Genomic DNA, 22,652 nt, shown 5'->3' with positions numbered 1-22,652 from the left:
TGAGTCTTCGGACTCCTTGGAGGTGTCAGGAATAATATTAATAATAATAATTTCATTCGACTTTGTGACTTTATAACCAGGCTGAGATTTCTCTGTTTGACTAGAAAAGTCTTCCAAAAAAAAAAAAAAAGGCAGGTTTCATCGACATTAAATATTTGTTGATCACAATAGTCCCCTTCTTACACAATTTTCTTCAAAATCTCTCGATAGCTCCTTATCTGCACTTGTAGCTTCTCTTGTGATTAGAACATTATGTAGGCTATTTCTCTTCGCTCAAATCACCCAGTACTAACGTGGAATTCTTCTTCTTTTCCATCATCGATAGCCCTTTCTTTCCAGGTTACAAAGAGACAATGCTTTTGATTTAATAAGGCCAGTGTTTAGCGGAATCCGTTTTTGGTTACAATCTTCAATCCATGTAAAAAGAAGTCTCTCTAATTCAATCATTATAATACTTTGATTTTCAGTGCATGCATGATGAACTTCAAGCAGCCTTACCTTTCTCTTTGTATACAGCAGTTGAGTCATCCATTTTTGTGTTCTTGTCCTATCTTTGCTCTGGACTTGCCTTGTTCATTTTCTTTATTATTTCAAATTTTTCTTCCATTCAGGTTACTTTTCGAATCATTTTCACACTTCTCTTTTTTTGCTCACTAATTCTTTTACTCATGCTTAAACATTAGGAAAATAATTTTAAAAAAAAAGTAAGGAAAACGATTGCACGAGATATAATCAGTAAAATGCTATGTAAAGCAGACAACATAAATTTTGGGCAGTAAATTTGGAACATAGCATACATGGAAATAGTGTAGTATGCCATTAAAAAATAACTCTGTAAAATGTTTCAAATTGGTAACTAAATTATTTCATCCTAGTGAGTGATTTTTTAAAATAGTTAGCCATAAAAAATGTATAGACCTAAAATTTTTTAAATCTGTAACATTTATATTTAAGATGTATATAGGCACACTAATCGAATTTTAGAGGAGCACTAATTGAATTTGGGTGTCGAAAAAAATGATGCACTAATCGAAAACGCACTAATTGGGGGTGCATTAATCGAGGGATTGCTGTATTTATTAATATTAATTTCTAGCATGTGGCAGCCATTTAATTTTGAATTGGCAAACCTATTATTGTATATGCCTGGTATTCATGTTCTTTGATTTATTTGTTGTTTCTACACATTATGATGTACTGTTATTTTTACAGTATGAAATATCCGTACTTTCATTAAAGTTTATTACTGTGGTTATTATGTAATTTTGCAGTTTATAGTTATGTCACAAGTACCTTTACCATTAAAGATTGGTTTATTTTAACTTATGGATCTGAAATACAGATTAGAAATAAAACATTTAATCTAAGACTGGAGAACAGACTGCCAGTGCTGAAGAAAATTAGGAAAGTGAGCAAATGCTATCAAATGCCAAAATCATATTAAAAATAAGATCTTATAAAGGAAATTGACACTATTTTGCATTTGAGAATGTTTAATAACAGCTAATCTAAAGTAGTATATTACTTAAATATATTAGTATATATTATCATTCTGCCCACTACAAGAAATATTGATATCATCCAATGTAATTAAATGGTATCATTACTCCAGCAAGCAAAGAAAAACTAAATGAACTATTACTAGTAGCAAACATGATGTTGATATTATTATCTGTATCCAGGAAACCAAACTTCGACAAATCAGCAGACTAAACATTAAAAACTATTATATCATACAACAAAATAGGCCTACAGTCCAAAATGGAGGAGGGCTTCAGACACTAATCTGAAACTTGCCATATAAAATTGTTGAACTAGATATAGTAGAAGAAGAAACTGAAATACAAGGAAAATCCAAATACTGGAACCAGGTAAAAGGCCATTAAACATATTCAATTGTTAGCATCTTCCTAACAAATCTGGAACAAATCTTTCCAGCCTATCCCATCTCATTGAAGAAAACTCCATTATCTTAGGAGACATAAATAGCAAACACCTGTTATGGGGTTCTGAGGAAATAAACTCAAGAGGAGAAAACCTGCGTGATTTCTTAGATGAAACAGGACTAATAACTCTCATGGAGAACCCACTTATCTCTCTTAATCTTATGGTACAAAAGATGCCCTAGATATTATGCAGTGTCTCCAGATCTTCATGACAAAACTATTTGGTCTGTTTTGGAACCAGTAGGAAGTGACCATACCCCAATATTAACTAACCTGAAACCCAAAAATGACCAGATCCACGCAAAAAAAGAAAATATCATTAGAACTTCCAAAAGGCAAATTGGGAGAAATACAAGTTGAAGTAAACAAAATGCTGAAAGATCCATGATGACTTAGACAAAGACTACATAACTTGGAAAAACACTATCCAAAATGCAGCAAAGAAAAGTATCCCAAAGGGCTACAGGAGAAAAGTTATTTCAAACTACACAAAGGTTCACCAGGAACTTGCCAGTAAAATAACTAAAAAGAAATGAATTATTTAACACCTTACAAATTGGAAGCTCTCCAGAAACCAGGATCAAGGACTAGAAGACTAATGCTGAAATTAAATAAAAACATAATATATTACAAAGAACTAGGTGACAAGAATTTTGCCACAAATTAAATCCAAACACTTCAGATACCAAACTTTGGAAACTGACTGTTAATTTGCAAAGAGACCTACCAAAGGCAAGTGAAACTAACACGCTAAAAGACCTGGATGAAAATATCGAATTTGGAGACAGGGAGATTGCAAATACCTGGCCTTTCGTTTTCAAAATATAAGCAAACTAGAGATGAATACCAGCAAAGACCATCGAATATCAAAACAAGCTCGACAACAGAAAAACGCTGCAAATTCCCCAAAATATAAAAATAAATTATTCTGGGATCCATTTTGGGGTGCTTAAGGGTCAAAGCTGTATAACTGAGAGGAGACCTCCACATAGCCTTTCAAGGAATGTGGAGAACCGACCAAGGCTTCTGACCTAATGTCCAATCCTCACCTTCTCGTGGTGTACCCTGTTGGGTATCTACTTGGATACTGAACGAACGAGGATGGGCTGGCAATTTGGGATTTAGCCGACCAAATTGTATTCTTATTGGCTTAAACCAAAATAAAAAATGATGGTACAACATGACAAAACTTCATGCCGGCTGGGGCATCACCCGGTTAAACAAGGCCCCCGTTGTTTTCGCCAGGGAACCAGGGCAAACAGCGAAAAGTCAGCTACTGGAACAAATCTGAAAACAAACCCCAACTCAACATCACCAGAGTTAAAGATCGGTACTATCAACGTAAGAAGCCTGAATGGCAAAGAAATGGAGCTAGCTGAGGAATTAGATAAGTACCAGATCGCCATAATAGGGGTGACTGAAACAAAAAAAGACCAAAACTGGTGAGATCTTTCTGAGCAATAAATACAAAATGTTATATTCAGGCAATGACAATCAAGGAAAAGAAGGAGTAGCCATAGTATTCAACACAAAATACGAGGCTAATCTTCTTGAATGGCAGTCAGTCTCAAGTAGAGTAATGTGGGCAAATATGAGAATGGGGAACTGGACAATGAGACTTATTTGTGCCTATGGTCCCACAGAAGGTTCTACTAAGGCAGAAGTGGAGGAACTTTTTGATGCTTTAGAAAAAGCAACTGACACAATGAAAAAGGAAAAGTTGGTCCTTGTTGGGGCTCTAAATAGCAGAGTAGGAAATGATTGTGAGACATACAAAAATATTTTGGGAAAATTTGGAGAAAAGAGCAAAGCTAATAATAATGACAAATATCTGTTGGATTTCTGCTCGGGACATGGACTGGTTATTACTAACACCATGTTCCAACATAAAAATGTGCACAAATTCACATGGAGAGAAGAGGCTAGGAATAAGAAAAGTCTCATTGACTATGTTATTGTTGATAGTGATGTTTTCTCCCTGGTGCAGGACACCAGAGTGTACAGAGGATTAATATTGGAAGTGATCACTATTTAGTCTTGAGCAGGATAAAATTGAATTTCATATTGAAAAGAATAACATGTAAGAAAGTTTTAAAGCGAATAAAAGTTGAGCAGCTCTCAGATGTGAACTGTAGATTAAAATACACAAAGATTATTGAAAAGAAAATGAAAGAGTTTGAGAACAGGAATCAAACCTTGGAGATTCAGTGGCAAACTCTGAAGAAAACATTGATTGATTCTGTCAAAGAGGCATGTGGTGAGGTTGTGTGTAAGGATAAAAAAATCAGAACTCCCTGGTGGACACAGGAAGTTAAACAGGCAGTGAAGGAAAAGAAGAAAGCATATCAAAAGTTCCTGGCAAATAAGTCAGCTTTTACTCTTACAGAATACAGATGCAAATGTAAGAAAGCTAAACAGTTTGTAAAACTAGCTAAACAAAAGTCATCGGAGGACTTTGGCAAGAATATAGAAAATAAATATCAAGACGGTGGCAAAATATTCTGGAGGTTGTTGAAGAAGCTTAGGAATGGTGGAAAGATTGCTGTAAAAGGAGTTAGAGATGATAAAGGTGACATGAAAACAGGAGAAAAAGATATCCTTGAAGTATGGAGTAATTACTTTGAAAAACTTCTAAACGAAACAAGCAGTGATGACAGCACAGTGATAAAAAACAGACCAGGCATGCAGTCAGGAATACATATCCATACTTGAAGTAGAAAAAGCCATCAAAGGCTTGAAATGTGGAAAGGCAGCAGGAGTAGTTGATATGCGACCAGAAATGCTGAAGTATGGTGGTATAAAAGTCTTACAGTGGCTGCACTGCATAGTTAAGAAAGCCTGGACAGGGGGACGAATTCCCGATGATTGGAGTAGAGCTCTCATAGTACCCATACATAAATAAAAGGGAAATAAAACAGAATTTGAGAATTACAGAGGTATTTCCCTACTGAGTGTTCCTGGCAAGATCTATGCAAGTATACTTGAGAAACGGTTGAGAAGAATTGTGGAAGAAAAGCTTGGTGAAGAACAAGCTGGATTCAGGCCAAATAGAGGCTGTCAGAATCAGATCGTCACTTTACGACAAATAGTCGAGAAAGCATGGGAATATAACAAAGATCTGTATTTAAGTTTTGTCGATTTGGAAAAGGCATATGACAAGGTGCCAAGATAGAACTATTCAATACGCTGCAGTTATATGGTGTCAATGGGGCATTATATCAAGCAATATTTACTCTTTATTTGAGTTGTAAGTCAGCAGTTAGAATTGAAGGAAGTACAGGAAGATGGTTTAATGTTAAATCTGGTGTGAGACAAGGATGTACATTATCCCCTCTGTTATTCATTATCTATATGGATCACATTATGAAGGAAAGTGGTATTAAACCTGATATCAAAATTGGAGATGTTAATGTCAGCTCTTTGCTTTATGTGGATGATGTTATTCTTCTAAATAAATCCGCTACAAGTCTGCAAGATTCTCTGACTAAATGACCTGTGGAACAAGTAAAACATTTCAGCTACTTAGGCACGATTTTTACTGAAGATGGTAAATTAAATATAGAAATAGACAACAGAATCAGCAAAGCTGGTATGGTGGGAAGTCAATTGAATAAATTCATATGGAATAAGAGAGAAATTAATCGGAACACTAAATTAGCTGTATACAAGATAGTGTTCAAACCAGTTTTAACTTATGGATCTGAGAGCTGGGTCAGAAGTAAAACACTTGACCGAAGACTAGACACCGCAGATATGAGAGTCCTGAGAAAGATTAGAGGCATGAACAGATGTGTTATCCAGGAATGTGTTAGCAGAGCTAATCTCATGTGGTATGGTCACTTAAACAGAATGGGCGAGGAAAGATTAGCAAAACAAGTGTTCTCTGCCAGTTTGGCAGGAAAACGACCCAGAGGAAGACCAAGATATAGGTGGATTGATACGGTACAAAGTGCCTTAGACGATAGAAATATAAGATCTGATAATGTTGGAGTCTTGACAAGTAACAGACTGATTTGGAGGAAAATTGTAGATAGGAAGTTAGTAATGATAATTTTTTCATGTAGTACTGTCATATCCTGTACACCCCTTGAGGGTACATGGCAGGAATTTGATGATGATGATGATTGGATCCATTTACAATTTCTGAATTCAGAGATACCTTGGAGAGACTAGATATAAAGATTTAAGATATAAATAAATCATGTGAACCAGATAACATACAAGGAATTATGATCAAGCATCTTCCTTCCCTAGTCCTAGATTGGCTACTTCGCCTATACAACAACAGCTAAAACAAAAAAAAGCTCTAAAATACTGGAAGACAGTCACAATCATACCAATTTTAAAGCCTAACAAACCTCAAGACCAACCAGGAAGTTATAGAACAGTGGTTCTTAACCAGTGTTCCCCGGCACACTTGTGTTCCACCGGTGAAAGATGTCAGATGACACAGTTCTGAATGTAGTTGGCAACCGACTGCTATGAGCATTGACTTCTAAACCAATAGAATATCGTTATAAGTCAATGGTAGGCTCTATTAAAGGATTTGTTACCCTTGCAAAGAAAATGAACCCAAATATTATATCTACCAGTGGCGCACCGAGAGGAGGCCAAGGGACTCTTGTCCCCAAAGAAAAAGGAAAAAAAAAAAACACTAGAAAATCTTTTCCTAATTAAAATTCTTTTTTTATTTATGTTGTGTCATGTCTTCTATTTCTATTACTATTTATGAATTAGCGATCATTGCAGATGCTCAGTCATAGGTCATAAGTGATGCGTAGTGTTTCTCAAATTGTCTACTCAACCCCCCTCCCCACCAAAGACTAAATCCTGAGTGGACACTGATATCTATGCACTGTTTTTTGCACAGAGAATCCCTAGTTTCAAAAACATTACCAGCAATATTAAAACCTATACTAGACCAAGTTGTAAATATGGTAAATTACATCAAGTCAAGATCTTTAAAAGCATGTCTTTTTAAAAAACTTTGCATATCTATGGAAGCCAAGTACAAATCTTTGCTTTTGCACACTGAAATAAGATGGTTAACCAGGGGTAAAGTGCTATTCCGAATTTCAGAACTTAATAATGAATTATTGGCTTTTTTTCAAAATGAAGGTACAGATGCTTTTATAAAATGCCTTCAAAATGATATTTGATGTGCTAAAATGGCAAATTTTGCCGATATTTTTTTAATTACTTAAATAGTATTAATACTAGTATCCAAGGGAAAAATGAAAATATTTTGACATCCATTGACAAACTGTCAACTTTTCAGAAAATAGTATCTCTTTGGAAAAACCTCAAATCAGAAAAAAAAACAAAAAAAACAGTAGATATGTTTCCTTTGATTCATAATAAAAATGTCAAGGGAATTAGTTCTGTTATAACAGAACATTTAACAATATTGGAAAAAAAGATTTCAAGTTACTTTCCTTCCTTAAATACACACACAATTATGACTGCATACCAAATCCATTTGGTACAGTTAATACATCGAGTTGTAAATTTTCGTTACAAGAAGAACAATTAGTTACCTTGTCAATGGATCGTACTCTAAAAATAAAATTCTCTGAAATAACTCTTGAGAAATTTTGGATTTTTGTCCAAGCTGAACACCCAGCTCTCCTCCATAAGGGCACTGAAAATTTTGTTACAGTTTTTAACATCATATTTGTGTGAGCTCGGTTTCTCAAATTAACCAGTATAAAAACTAAAAAGCATGCAAGTCTTACAAATATACAAAAGAGATGAGGATAGCTATATCACATATTAGACCTGATATTGCTGAAATCTGCAAAAGTCGACATGTTCAAGTACTGCTTTAAAATAAGTTCCATTTTTATAAAAGGCAACTCCATGCATATTGTTAATGTTAGCTTTATGACCCTAATGCTTTTGGTGTTCCCCAAATTTTTCTTATAATCAAAAGTGTTCCGTGACTTCGAAAAGGTTAAGAACCACTGTTATAATCCAATTTCACTAACTTCAATTCCAGGCAAATTGATGGAAAAAAATGATACTCCAACATTTGAATTACTATCTAAACAAAAGTAGTATATTAGCACATTTTAAAGCTGCCTTTAGACAAAATCACTCAACAACTTATCAACTTTTCTACTTAACTAAGTCAATTCAAGATAACTTCCAGATCAAACCTACCAAATCTACCATTGCAGCTTTTATAGATTTTGGCAATGTTAAATTTGTGATCTTTGTAAACTTCATAAGAGAATTTACTTGATCATAATTTAACAAGTAGAAACCATAATAAGAAAATCGTGCTTGCATCTAAGTATAAAATGAAATAAATATATTGAAAGGAATAATTGTTAACTCGTATAAGAACATTGCTTGTATAATATTAGAATAATGAGATAATTAATTTACAGTATTTAGTTATAAGAATTCTGCATGTAAAAGGCTTGCTTGTTATTATTATTATTATTATTATTATTATTATTCAGGCCTCCATGGAGTCAAAAGACTCATCATGGGAGGTCCTTCTTAAGAACATAAAGTCTGTCAACACTCATCGAGGGGAGGTCCCCTCGATGTGTTATCTTAACCACCTTTGCAATATGTCATCTAAACTTCAGGTTTCTATCAATCATCAACTCCCGATCTCTTGTCTCCTCTACTTCCTCCAGTATAACTCCTCCCATAGAGTATACGCCGTCCGATCAATGTGTCCAAAAACTCAAGAACCTTACATTTTGTTGCATTAAACCGATACCCCCATTCATTTGCCCATCTATCTAGCTTATTCAAATCCTCTTGTAGGGCTACCACATCTGCACTATTACTAATAATCCTTCCCAGCTTCGCATCATCCGCAAACAACTGAATATCCCCTTGCAATCTACTGGCAATGTCACTGATATAAAGGTTAAACAATATAGGTCCTAGTACTGAGCCCTGTGGGACCCCATTTGTAACCCTCTGCCTCCTTGAAACTGCTCAACCATACACAACTCTCTGATACCTATCAGACAGCCAATTCTGAATCCAGTTGACCAATCTGACATCCAGACCCATGTGCTGCAACTTAAATATCAGCTTATCATGTGGCACCCTGTCAAATGCCTTCACTAAGTCTAAGAAAATTGCAGTATATGCCTTTCTCTAATCTAATGTTCTTGTAACTTTATTATAAAAGGCTAGCATATTGCTAAAACAAGAGCGCCCTTTCACAAATCCATGTTGACTCTCACAGATAACATTACTCTCATCTGCCCAATGCTGTATATGGTCCCTCACTACTTTCTCTAAGATCTTAACAACTACTGATGACACACAGACTGGCCTATAATTAGACACTTCCAGTCTGTTACCACCCTTATGCAATGGCTATCTTACCTTCCTTCCATTCCCTGGGCACCTTTGCCGAAGCCAGGTTAAAGGCACTGTCAGTTCCCTAGCACATTCTCTCAAAACTCATGGTAAAATACCATCCAGTCCCAAAGCTTTACTGACATCCAGAGTATTCAGTATCTGAAACACACTCTCTTCTTGTACCTCTAAACCTCAAACCAGTCCTATCCCTCTAGCATTAAAACTGACTCCTCTAGGATGAAATACTCTAATAAAGTGTTCATTGAACAATTCCACTATGTCCTCTGCATCAGTCACTCTATTCCCATTTTTATCCCACAATATCATTCTTCTACAGTCATTTCTCCTCCTACTGGCCACATAGCTAAAAAATTCCCTAGGATTTTCTTTGGATCTTAGGGCCAATCTCCTCTCATATTACAGTTTCGCTTTCCTTATCACACTAGTTACTCTTCTGGCCTGTGTCTTACATTCTTCATGCATCTTCTCTTCACCTGTCTCCTTATATCTCTTCCATAGCCTCTTTTTTGCATGCAATTCCTGTTTAATATTGTTCGTCCTCCACTTTACTCCAAATTGTGTCCTCTTCTTCACTCGTGGTATACAACCTGCCATTGCTGCTAACAAATATTCTTTCACAATTTCCCACGCACAAATGATATCCCGGCCTTCCAATTCCTCTCTCCATGAAACTTCCCGAAGTTGACGTCTAAAACTATTATAATCACCTGCATTATAATTCCACATGAGTTCCCGTCTCTTTGATACTCCTGCATGTCTATTCATTTTCCAAGTCAAAACCATATGGTCACTCTCTCCAACTGGTGGGAGAGATGTCATCTCAGTTATTATCAACTCTTCTGATGCTATAACCAAATCCAAAACGCTTGAACCTCTTGTTCCCTCTGTTACATGTTGCCTAAGACATTTGTCCCTCAAGAATTCTAGAAATTCCATTCCCCTATTGCTACATGCATCTTCCTCTCTCCATTTTATACTACTGTAGTTAAAATCTCCCATAACAATCATTCTTCTTGTACTTGCCAAACTTAGCTGTCTAAACATCTCCTGATCCCCATCCTCTGTGCTCCTGGGTCTGTAGCAACACCCCACTAAATATCCTGTCTTGCCTACCTTTACCTCACACCATATGCTCTCAAAATCATTTGTCTTACTTCCTTCCAAAGCCTCCACTCTTAGAGGACATAGGTCATCACTTATCATAAGCAGTACCCCACCACCACCACGCTTTCCCCTCCTATCCTGACAAAAAATGCTATACCCAGCGACTTCTATTCCTGTTATTATATCCCCTTCTGTCAACCACATCTCAGTGATCCCAATAATTTTTGGCCAGGATGATGTTATCTGCGCCACCAATTCCTCTCCCTTATTCCAGATACTCCTGGCATTAGTATAAAGCATATAAATGCCATTGTTTCTATACCCAGCATTATCCCTTCTACACTCCACTGGGCTCAGTGTTACCTGACATCGTCTCCCTTCTCTCAAGTATCCATTCCCACAAGAGGCCACCCCTGCTATCATCCTCCCTGGGACACACACTGACTCGTTCAGAACAGCAATCTCTCCAGATGCCTACGTCCTTCCTCATTCAAATGTAAGCGGTCTCTCACATACAATTCCTCTCTTTCCTCAAACGCACTCCAAGCATCCACATATACCAGTCCTCTCTTATCACACATTCTCGCTATTATGCCATTCAATATCACCGTTCTTCTGCTCAGCTCATCATTATCATACCTAGGCAACACGCACACTATTTTTCCTCTCTCTGTCTTCTTCCGTACAGCCTCAAGCAAAAATCTCATATCTCTCACTGCCCGACTTATATTACCACTCAAGTCATTTGTTCCTACCATCACAATCTTCTCATCCACCCTTTCACCTCTCTTAATTGCCATAGCCACCCTTTCTATTGTTCCTCCTGGCAAACTCCTCACACATCCTATCTTGAACACCACGGATCATTGAGTCACCATACATTATACCTCTTACCATTCCCTCTCACTTGTTGTTTCCATTCTCTCCTCTTCTTTCATTCCCATAGGTCTCTCTCATTCCGTCTCCTCTAGTGCTATTCTCTCTTCTAGCATTCCCATACCTCTCTCTCCTATTGTTTCCATTCTCTCCTATTCTAGCACTCCCATACAGCTCTCTCATTCCCTCTCTCCTACTGTTTCCATTCTCTCCTCTTCTAGTACTTCCATATCTCTCTCTCATTCCGTCTCTCCTACTGTTTCCATCTTCTCGTCTGCTAGCATTCTCATACCTCTCTCATTCCCTCTCTTCTACTGTTTCCATTCTCTCCTCTTCTAGCACCCTATACCTCTCACTCATACTCCCAGAATTCTCTCTCTCCTCTACTCTGATTCGCCTTGCATTTATCTCTTCCATTCTCCTAATCTTATCTTTCATACTTCTGCTTTCATTCACTTGAAACAAGAGATTGTAAGTTATGCTTATTCTTAGAAAAAATAGGTGATCTGATACAGTTTGATAAAGCTAACTAATAGGGTTACCTAGAGCCGAAATAAAGTCCAAGGTCACAGTTCCTGATTTAGACACTGCCACAGGTCAGTCGCGTGCACACGGCCCACCAAAGATGGAAAGTTCAGCAGGAAGATGCCACCCTAACAGGTTATGAGAAACATATCCTAACATCGGGAGGGGGGGGATATTAATTGCAGGAGGTAGTGGTAGGGTTGTATTATAAAAGGGTTAGGAACCTCCCACCCACACACACAAAAGGTCTTTTGCCAGTTTTTCGTTTAGAGGTTATCTTATGCGGTTTCCTGAGTGACGCCAAAACCGCCACGACATGGAATATTAGTAAGTGGGATTTGGTCCCATTTTCCTACCATCGAGAACAAAGGATGTCACATGGTCGGAAAGAAAGGTATTTGCTGTATACTAAGCCAACCCTGGTCTAAAGGAAGGAGACTATCAATAGAAATTGTGGATATCCTCATGGGGAATATGATGACTGCAGAACAGCAGATAGATCGTGTTTCCTTAGAAGACGCCTGATATGCTGCAACTGAGATGGCCCTCATGATCCGAAGTACCCCAAATATGTCCCAATACAGGAGTTTTTCTTCAGGAATCGCAGACAAGTAACATCTAGTAGAAGAGCTTCATCAAACGGTATTGTGAAAGATTTTATGTTAATTCTGTTAATCTATTATGGCTGTAATTGTAATTCGTATTACTAAGCAACTGAAGGACTTGAATGAGAGTTGAACTAGGACTTTAGCTCACTTAATAGTATAGAGAAAGTGGGAACTAATTTATCAGCATTACTGAACGAGCAATAGTGTGTATAGATACTAGTATATGTAAATTACCCTTAACTGAGAAAGGTCAAATGGGTTGAATGCGGTGTTCATTGTAGCAACAGAATTACGAAACCCACATAACGCTTGTGAATTAATGTGTGTAATCCAGTTGTGTCTAATTGAATTATTGTATCATATTAGTGTGCCTAAAGCGGTTAAAAGATTTAAGCAAACTTAATCACTGACGAGAAAGCCCTTTTATCTTGTGTGTGTGTAGAGTCCTTTGTGGAGGCATAACAGTTTATTATTATTATTATTATTTCGGGCGACTCCAGGAGTCCTTAAACTCATCGAGGGAGGCCCTAAACATCATGTCCACACAACTATGCGATTACATTCTCACAGTATCTATCATACCTTGTCTTGAACTCGTTCACCGTCATAGCACCCACAACAGACTCTGGCAGCTTATTCCACTCATTTACCACACTAAAAGTAAAGAACCCAGCTCTAACACCCCTGCTAACCACACTCTTGCCCAGCTTCCATAGGTGTCCCCTAGTTCTTCCACCACCAGTCCTGATCTCAAAAATATCCTCTGAATTAATCCTATAGAATCCCTTAAGCAATTTGAATGTCTCAATCATATCTCCCCTTTTCTGCCTATCAACTAGGTTTTGTAACCCACAAATCTTCAACCTGTTCTCATATGGTTCATTCCATAGAACTGTTATCATCTTAGTCACTCGCCTCTGGATCCTCTCCACCTCCTCCCCATCAAGAAGGAACTGAGGTGACCAAATCTGGGCACAGTAATCGAGATGAGGTCTTATCAAGGCTCAGTACAGAGGTACAATAACTTGCTTGTCTCTGCTCGTCAAGGTATTTTTCAACAACCTGAGTTGATGAGCTGATTTAGCTACTTTTGCAGTGAGCCCCCTAAACTTCATCTCCTTATCCACCAACACTCCCAAGTCCCTGGCCTCATCAATCTCTTGAAGTACAGTTCCACCAATGTCGTATACTGCTGCTAATCTTTTCACCCGAAAATGCATAACCTTACATTTTGTCACATTAAATTGACATCCATTATCCTTAGCCCAGAACTCCAATCTATCTAAGTCATCCTGCAAGACTTTGACATCTTCTGCATTCACTATTGCCCTACCCAACTTTGCATCATCAGCGAACAAATGAATTGTTCCACTTAGACCTTTCCCTATATCATTAATGAACAGATTAAACAGCAGTGGTCCAAGAACAGAACCCTGTGGCACACCACTAGTTACAGGCCGTCTTTTGGACTCTACTCCTGAATAAACTACTCTTTGATATCTCTCAATCAACCAACCACCTATCCATCTCACCAACCCTATATCCATTCCCATATGTTGTAGTTTACGGATTAGTATTCCATGTGGTATCCTGTCAAACGCCTTTGCCAGGTCCAGCAGTATCACTGTAAATCCATTTCCCTTATCCAGTTCAGCCGTCACCTTGTTATAAAACTTGAGCAAGTTACTGAAGCATGATCTACCCTTCACAAAGCCATGCTGTCCCCTGTACAGTATCTCGTTTTCATCAATCCATTCCTGTATTTTTCCCTTGACTACTTTCTCTAAAACCTTGACAACGACTCCTGATATGCTGATCGGTCGGTAATTTGCAACCGTAGTCTTGGATCCTCCTTTGTGCAGTGAAACTATTTTCCCCTCTTTCCACACCTTTGGGACTAAGCCAGACCTGAGACTCAGATTAAACAACATGGTCAAGGGCATTGATAATTCTTTAGCCGCTTCATGCAAGACCCGTGCCGGTATACCATCCAATCCCACAGATGTGTTCACATTAAGGTTCTGTAATAAACTAGTCACCTCCACTTCATTCATCACTATTCCCGTATAAACTAATGGTTCCTTCACTTTTTCAATGTCACCACCTGGATGATATGCTTTTGCAAAGTGCGCGCTCAGTAACTCCACTATATCGACTGATTTAGTGACCTCCTTACCATCGTCATTCCTTAAAATCATTTTGCCGTGTACAGTTTTTTCCTTGCTTGCAGCATATTGAAAGAACTGTTTTGGATTCTCTTTTGCTTGCAAAGCTAGTTTCCTTTCATAATCTGCTTTTGCTTTTTTTATCACACTCGTTACCTTTCTGGCCTGCACTTTATACCGTTCGTGTGCCTGCAGGTCACCCCTTTCTTTAAATTCCCTCCACAGTTGTTTCTTTTTTTGCAGCTCAAGCTTAATGGTGTTATTCATCCATTTAACCCCTACTTGTTTTACTATTCGGACCCTAGGTATACAATCAGCCATTACCTCCTGTAAATGCTCCTTGACCATGTCCCATGCTCCATCGATGTCCAGCCCTTGCAGTTGTACATGCCATGGCACTGATCCAAGTAATCTCCTAAGCTTGTCATACTTGCCAGCACGGTAATTCCACATATACCCTGTCTTAATCGAAAATTCCACACCTTTAGCCACCTCCCAGGTCAAGACCTTATGATCACTCTCACCAATAGGTGGCAACATGGTCATATTCATTACAGTCAAATTCTCAGATGCTATTACCAGGTCAAGCACTCTCACACCCCTAGTATTTTCAATTACATGCTGTCTCAGATAGTTATCCCTTAATAATTGAATAAAATCCATTTCCTTTCTCACATGTGTCCTCTCCTCCTTCCAATCAATGTTACCATAGTTGAAATCCCCCATAATAATTACCCTTCTTCCACTCATTTCATCAATTTCCCTATGCATACTATCTCCACCATCTATTCCATCACCTGGTCTATAGCAGCACCCAACTGTATATTTTATTCTGCCAGTCTCAATCTCACACCAAATAGCCTCAAATGAGCTCCTTTCACTATCCTGCGATACAACTTCAATTCTCCTTGGCTGCAGTTCATCAGCTATCATCAATAATATCCCTCTCCCCATTTTATTCTCTCTGTCCATCCTAAACACACTATAACCTACACATTCTATCCCACTAACTATATCTTCTTCCATCAGCCATGTTTCACTAATGCCAATAACCTGTGGCCAGGAAGAGCCAATCAAGGCCAAAAATTCTTCCTTCTTGTTCCTAATACGCCTGGCATTAGTATACATGAAATGCAGTAATCCCTTAGTCCCACCCCTATATTGATATGTTATTCTAAATGACCCATTCCCATTTTTTGTCCTTAGTGCTGGCTTGGGTACATTATATACATTCTTACACTCATCTGTCTCACTGATGTCTGCATATCCATTCCCCCCCCCTCCTTGGTAGTTCTAGTTTCCCTGGTTTTGCACATCCATTTTCACTTCATTCAGCAACACTCTTTCCAGTCTCCGCACACCAAGTCCATTCAAATGCAGGCCATCCATCTTGTATAAGTCCTTTCGCCCTTCAAACTCATTCCACACATCCACGAATTCCACACCACACCGTCTGCATAACCTACGCATAATGTCATTTGTGATTATGGCCCTCCTCCTAAACTCCTCTCTGTCATACCGCGGCAACAGACTAACCATTCTAACTCTGTCACTCTTTTCTTTCGCTACCTTTAACAATACTTTCAAGTCCTCTCTCATAAAAAATTTATCACCTTTCAATTCATTCGTACCCGCCACAATTATTAATTCTTTCACCCTCTGTTTTTGCACTCTAATACTCTCACTTACATCCTTAAATTTCGCACCCGGTAAGTACGATTTAGTTACACTGCCATCTATCACGCCTCTTAATAACGAGTCACCATACAACACTCTTTCCTTCATTTCAGAAACTCTCTCATTCTTGACCTGTTTTTTTACGTTAGCTGAATCACTCTGGAAAGAGTTTTGCAGGTGTTCTAATTGCCGCTGCGCATTTTGTATCACTGTGCGCAACCTAGCGATCTCACTTCCTACAAATAATTCCTCATTATTTTTATCATTTAAACCATTTTCTCTCTCAGAATGGTTGCTTTCACTCTTTCTTAGATCACCGCTCTTATTGCCATCTTGTACATCGCAATTCTCTATCAAGCCACTATTTTCACTCACATTCTGGCAATTCTGGCTTTCTTCAACCATAACTATCTCACTACCTGACACATACTTCAACTCCTCACTTTGCTTACACTTTCTGCACATTCTCCCACCACTATCACTTTCAATCCAAATTCCAGCCTCATTCGGGAATGCATACATTCCACACACATCACATTGTACAAACTCTCTCACATTATAGTTTTTGTACAATGGCGTCGTATTTTTGGACGCCATTATCTTACGTCGCATTGCTGCCATATTCAAATCTATGAAAACGTAACGTTATATACTAAATTAAATAACGTAATTCACACCAAAATCCCACAGACACAACAAGCTACCAAAATTAGACAATATTACGTTATGATTTTAACCTATATTCTAATTTTTACTCAAAATTGTACTTAGCTTTCGGGAGCTCTCTGAAAACACAACCATTCGTCTGGCCCCAATTCGTCTTATCCCACATGCTAGTGTGAAGTTTTCATTGTTTGTATTCTGCTAGTCTTATTAACATTGTATCATCTTAGTACTGAATTGTAGTGTTTAGTATTTAATGTATTGTATTGTATTTATGAGTTTAATAAACTTTTGCTTATCAAATCAGTTGTCTGAAATTGAATTGCCATTCAATGCACCGCTTGTTATAACATATGAACCTATGCACAAGGGGGGGTTAAGTTACGAGATCAAGGTTACGACTGTATGATTATTTCACCTCTAAACTTATTTAGGAAATTGCTTCTTGTTTTAAATTTCTTTCTAAACTAAATATTCTAAATGGCGCAGCTTTAAAAAATAAATGTTTTAGGATACTAAGAGGAGCAAGAACTTAGATTTCTAGTACGGAGGTGATGATACGCGGTGAAAAGGGATAAGAAATATAAAGGAAAGTAAAGTATAAGGGAAATGTATAAATAAACAAGAATGGGGCACAACAGCAATGCCTTTGACAAGGTGTGGAGACAGAAACTTTTTTTCAAACTTTGTCATATTGGAATAGAAGGAAAAGTTCTAAACTGGATTTATGACTTTCTAAGAAATAGAACAATTGGAGTTAGAATAAATAATACCTTTTCCAAGAAAGTGAAAATAAGACAGGAATTCCCTCAAGGCAGAATTTTGAGCCCACTCCTTTTTTCCACCTACTTAAATGACTTAGACAAAAATATAAATAAAGAAACATAGATAGCTATGTTTGTTGATGATTTGGTCCTATTCTCAGCTCATAACAACTTAGAAGCAGTAGGTCACTTAAACAAAGCCATTGAAAGTTTACCTACATACTGTGAAAACCAAAAAATCAAAATAACACTACTAAATCAGAAATTTGTGTATTTACCATTAATAACCACTTCAGAAAGTGGAGACCAAAGATCAAGCTAAACAATAAACTAATTACATTTAATGGAAATCCCAAACACCTTGGAGTTACTCTGGCTCCATCACTAAATTTCAATAAACATATCAACAATGTTGCAGTCAGAGCAAAAAGAAGACTAAATATCATAAAGGTAACTCTGGTAAAGATTGCGAGAGCAGATGCTAAAACCTTAAAAGTCACATATACCTCTATTATCCGACCCATAATGGAATATGCTTTGCCCATCTGGATGCAAACATCACAAACCAGTTTAGACAAGCTTATAAAAATTCAGAAAAATGCAGCTAGAATCATATGTGGACTAAGCAATACAACTTCTGGAAAAATAGCTGAATTCGAATCCAACCTTGTTCCTTTAAAAATTAGGTGGCAGGAAAATCTTACTAAATTTGTAGAAAAAAGAGCCAACCTTTGTACATCATAGAAAAAGTGAACTTTTTAAAAAGTGGTAACCAACAAACAGAATAAAGAAAAAAATCAACAATGCATGAAATCATAGAAAATAAAATTTGGATTGTCCAAATACAAAATAGCCAACTACCCAGCATTTCCTCTAAATCAAGACAGGAAATATATAGTTATTCATTTTGAAATAGGGAAACATAAGAAAAAACCTAGAAAACCCTGAAATCTTGAGATCATTAGCTCTTTCAAAAATAATGAAATATGGACCTGACTCGATAAAGATCTACAATGGCTCCAAAAATCCAAATGACAATTCTGAGAGTGCCATACTCATTTATGGCTCTCAAAATATAGAACTAAAAATAATCAACAGTATAGGATGCAGTTCATACCATACAGAATTAATAGCCATAATAACACAGCAGTGCAACATTTGGATAAACAAAACCCAAAGGAATTTATATTTTTCACAGATTTCTTAGCAGCCCTTCAAGCTATTAAGAATTGCTATACTAGCCATTAAGAAATACTTAGAGACATAGCAAAAACATAAACCACATAAGGATTCTGAAATAATTTTCCAGTGGATTCCATCCCATGTGGGATTAAAGGGAAATGAAACTGTAGATGAATGCAATATCAAATGATACCACATATTTCTTTTTAAAACAACTCAAAAAAAGAAAACATAAAAGGAATGATTCTCCAGAACATGACTCACTACTGGTATTCAGCAGAAAAACCAAGAGCTACCATTAACTCCAAGTTTAATCGCTGTGCCACTACCATGATCTCTCGCCTCAAGACTGGCCACACAAGATCAATCAAGTTTAGCAATGGCATAAAAGTCTACTCCATCTGCAAAATCTGTAGCATCGAGGAAGCACCACCACTGCATTTACTAACTTGTATGAATATTTCTAAATGTGAACTTTATAACAACCCAGAAAAGGTGCTGTATAAAATTCATGAATTTGACCTCTAATGATCTGGTGTAATAATACCATGGGATAATAAAAAAAAAAAGAAAAGAAAAAAGGATATTACTTAAATATTCAGAATAGGAGAAAAACGTTTAGCAATAGAAGCATTTAATGTATGGCTGGTAGGAAGAAGACCAAGATAGACTAATTTAGTTAGCAATACCTTGAATTGAATTGAACAATACTGAAGACCTAACAAATAACTAATTGATATGGAGAAAAACAACAATAAAAAAAAACTGAAAATGAAAACTTCAAATATTTTATTTGCTCAAATTTATTCTGTGCTCTGGATAGTTACCAGTGCAAAAATCACTTCATATTTTTAATATAGATAGTTGCATGTAATACTTACATCCAGGTAAATTGAAAGTATGAACTTTGAAGTGATGACATGATCCTAAATGTGGTCGGCCAAGGTGAGCATCAATTGATGACACTATTGCTGCTTGGGTGCATCGAGATATCCGTTCCATTACAGACTTTTAATATGCAAATAAAAAATGAACATTAAAAATTTACAATTCATGTTTAGTAAAACACAGGATACTATTCTAAAATTCCAGAAATGCAAACATTTTAACATCCTCAAATCAAACACACAATGAATTTCAGAAACATTAATTCATTTTGGTAGTACAAGGCTTAATCTGAGTCTAGTTGAAAAATGCAACTCACCGATATCTGATCTTACAGTTCTTGAAGAAAAATCCAATGGTGGGTGTAATATACAATGCAGTAATAAGTATTTATTACTCATAAACCAGGATATGTTAATGAAATTATTAAAAATTATTATTATTCCAGACCTCCATGGAGGAAGTTGCCTAATATTATTAGTAGTACTCCCCCATCCTCTCCTGTCTTTCTTCTGTCATTCCTAAAAATAGTTTACCAGGTTTCACTAATGCCAACAATCTTAGGCCACATCGTATTCAATAAAGAAATAAACTCAATCCCTTTGTTTCTGATGCTCCTGGCATTTGTGTAAAGACCTAACAAATTACCACCTAGCCTATTCTTATAATTAGATCTTCCATCTGTTTGACCTTGTTGTAGAACTTTCTCTTTTCCCTCCCAAGACATACTCAAAAAGTCTGAACCCAAAGCGTATATTTCCACTCATTCACCAGATGAATAACCATGTTCATTTATATCTTTATCATATTTGCATAACATAGCTGAACTTTCACACAGATTTTCCCTTGATAATCTAGTTTTCCTGACTCTTTGCATTAGGTCTCATCTCAATAAGTAATTCTGTCAGGCTCCTGATGCCAAATGAATTCAAGTGCAGGCCATCCCTCTTATTCATTTTTTCAGTACTATCATACCTAAGTAGCAAACCTATAATTTTTGCTTGCTCACATTTCTTTCTTGCTTCTTCCAACAGACCTTTCATATCCTCTCTCACACTATATTTGTCACTACTTAAATTATTAGTTCCTACAAGAACTACCATCTCTTTTACTTTTCTTTTCTGTTTTTCAATTACATTTGTCATATCTTTACTTTTTGCCCCAGGGAAACTAGTAGTAGTGACTCCCCTGGCAAGCGCAAATTTTATGATTGAATCACTGTAACATATCACCTCTTTTTTTCTTAGATTTTAATTGCCATATCTTGTTATTATTATTATTATGATTACCAAGTTCAGTGCTTTTCTGCCTCTTCTTGTTCTGATCTTTTTTTCCTTATCCTGTCTAGTTTCGTTAAATATTTTCCAGTATTTCTAATTCCAGAGAATAATTTAATTCTAATTCGATTTTCTAATAAGTTTTTTATATTCATGCACATCTTTATGCTGGAGCATAGTGTTAGCAATGGCTCATCTATGTCCTCAACAAGAAATCCAACAAGTATTTACTATCATTATTAAGCTTTGTTCTTTTTCTCCAAATGTACCCAAAACATTTCTATATATCTGGAATTTATTTCCTACTCCGTTATTCAGATTTCAAAGAACCAGGAATTGCTTTTTTTATATATATTAATATTGGTAAAGGTTAGTAATATGGGACAGTAGAAGTTGTATGTTACTCCCACCACCTGTATGTCTGCAAATTATCAGTGGAAATAAACTTATTACTCATGAAGATAATGAAGAGTGGAGACAAGCCATCTACTGATTGACTTCGAAGCAGGACTATAGGAGTTCCACCTACTACTCCCGTGGGGAAATCAAAATATACTAGGTTCTTTACATTACAGCAGTTTTACTATCTTTTTGTTGGTGAAAGGAAGGAAAACACTGTGTTACATGTATCTGATTACTTTTTAAATATGGAGGTAGAGTACATGGACTAAAAATAAATAAAACAATTTGAGAAGGGAAAAAGTAAGAAATCCTATTTGTAAGGATAATGTTTGAGATCAACTTTCATTCATTTCACTTTATGTTTTCTAGAGTAAATTATATTTTAAAGCTCATGTTTTTAAAATATAATTTACTACAGAAAAACACAATGTGAAATTTTTTTTAAGTGTTTAAATTTTTATGCAATATAAAATAAATCTTCTAATATCTTTTTTGTTGTTGTTCTGTAGCAGGAATAGGTGAAATTATTTCTACAACCCTTTCTTACTGAAATCAGATTAATGGATGTCCAGTTTCAGGCAGTTTGCTCAATGCCACATTTCTATCCAGTGGTAGAAAAAGACACAAGAACATGGTAGACAAACTGCACTTCTCATGATTGCAATGCTATTAGTGTACATTAATCATGTGTTGTATGATCAATTTTTCTGAATTGCAAAGGAAAAAACTCCATGTACTTCACTAAAGACTAACTAATTCAGCAACCAATTGAGAAAAGACCCCAAAAAAATGGGTGATAAGTACAATTGAATCTAGAATTCTTTCTTCGGTAAACTAGAATCCAAGCAGTCACTACAAAGCTCAAAAAACACTCATGATGCAATAAGCAAAGTATAATTTTTGAATGCTAAAATATAATATAATAAAAAAAAAGAACTTTTATATAAAAAGTTGAAATGTTAAAATATTAAGAGAAGTTAAAGAAATTATATAACTTAATATTCTATAGGAATAAGTAACAGTCAAAATATTTCTGCAAACGAACATTAATTGAATATCCAGATTCATTTGCAGTGCAAATGGATCTGGATATGCAAAAGTCTAAATTTATTTCTAGTAACATAATTCTCTTTATTTCAATCATTCATATAGTTAAAAGAAAGATTTCTTCTACACTGGCAATGTGAAAGTATAAACCAAATAATTTGATGCTATTTTTCTA

At 36.4% G+C, this 22,652-nt stretch overlaps 1 protein-coding gene across 1 annotated transcript in view; it reads right to left on the bottom strand.

Annotated features, from left to right (window-relative positions):
• fab1 (1-phosphatidylinositol 3-phosphate 5-kinase fab1) overlaps window positions 1-22,652 on the bottom strand; it is a 757,444-nt gene that overhangs the window by 451,855 nt on the left and 282,937 nt on the right. Inside the window, exon 17 of the mRNA XM_090401892.1 lies at window positions 19,748-19,874. Coding sequence (XP_090258018.1) covers window positions 19,748-19,874 — 127 coding nt within the window. The remainder of the gene's footprint in view (window positions 1-19,747; window positions 19,875-22,652) is intronic.

The sequence above is a fragment of the Typopeltis vanoorti genome, chromosome 12 (assembly GCF_054136105.1).
Source record: "Typopeltis vanoorti isolate ZY-2024b chromosome 12, IOZ_Tvanoo_1.0, whole genome shotgun sequence".
In the NCBI taxonomy this organism is placed as follows: Eukaryota; Metazoa; Arthropoda; class Arachnida; order Uropygi; family Thelyphonidae; genus Typopeltis; species Typopeltis vanoorti.
The sequence above is the reverse complement of the archived record's forward strand: the minus strand, read 5'-3'. Positions and strand labels throughout refer to the sequence as shown.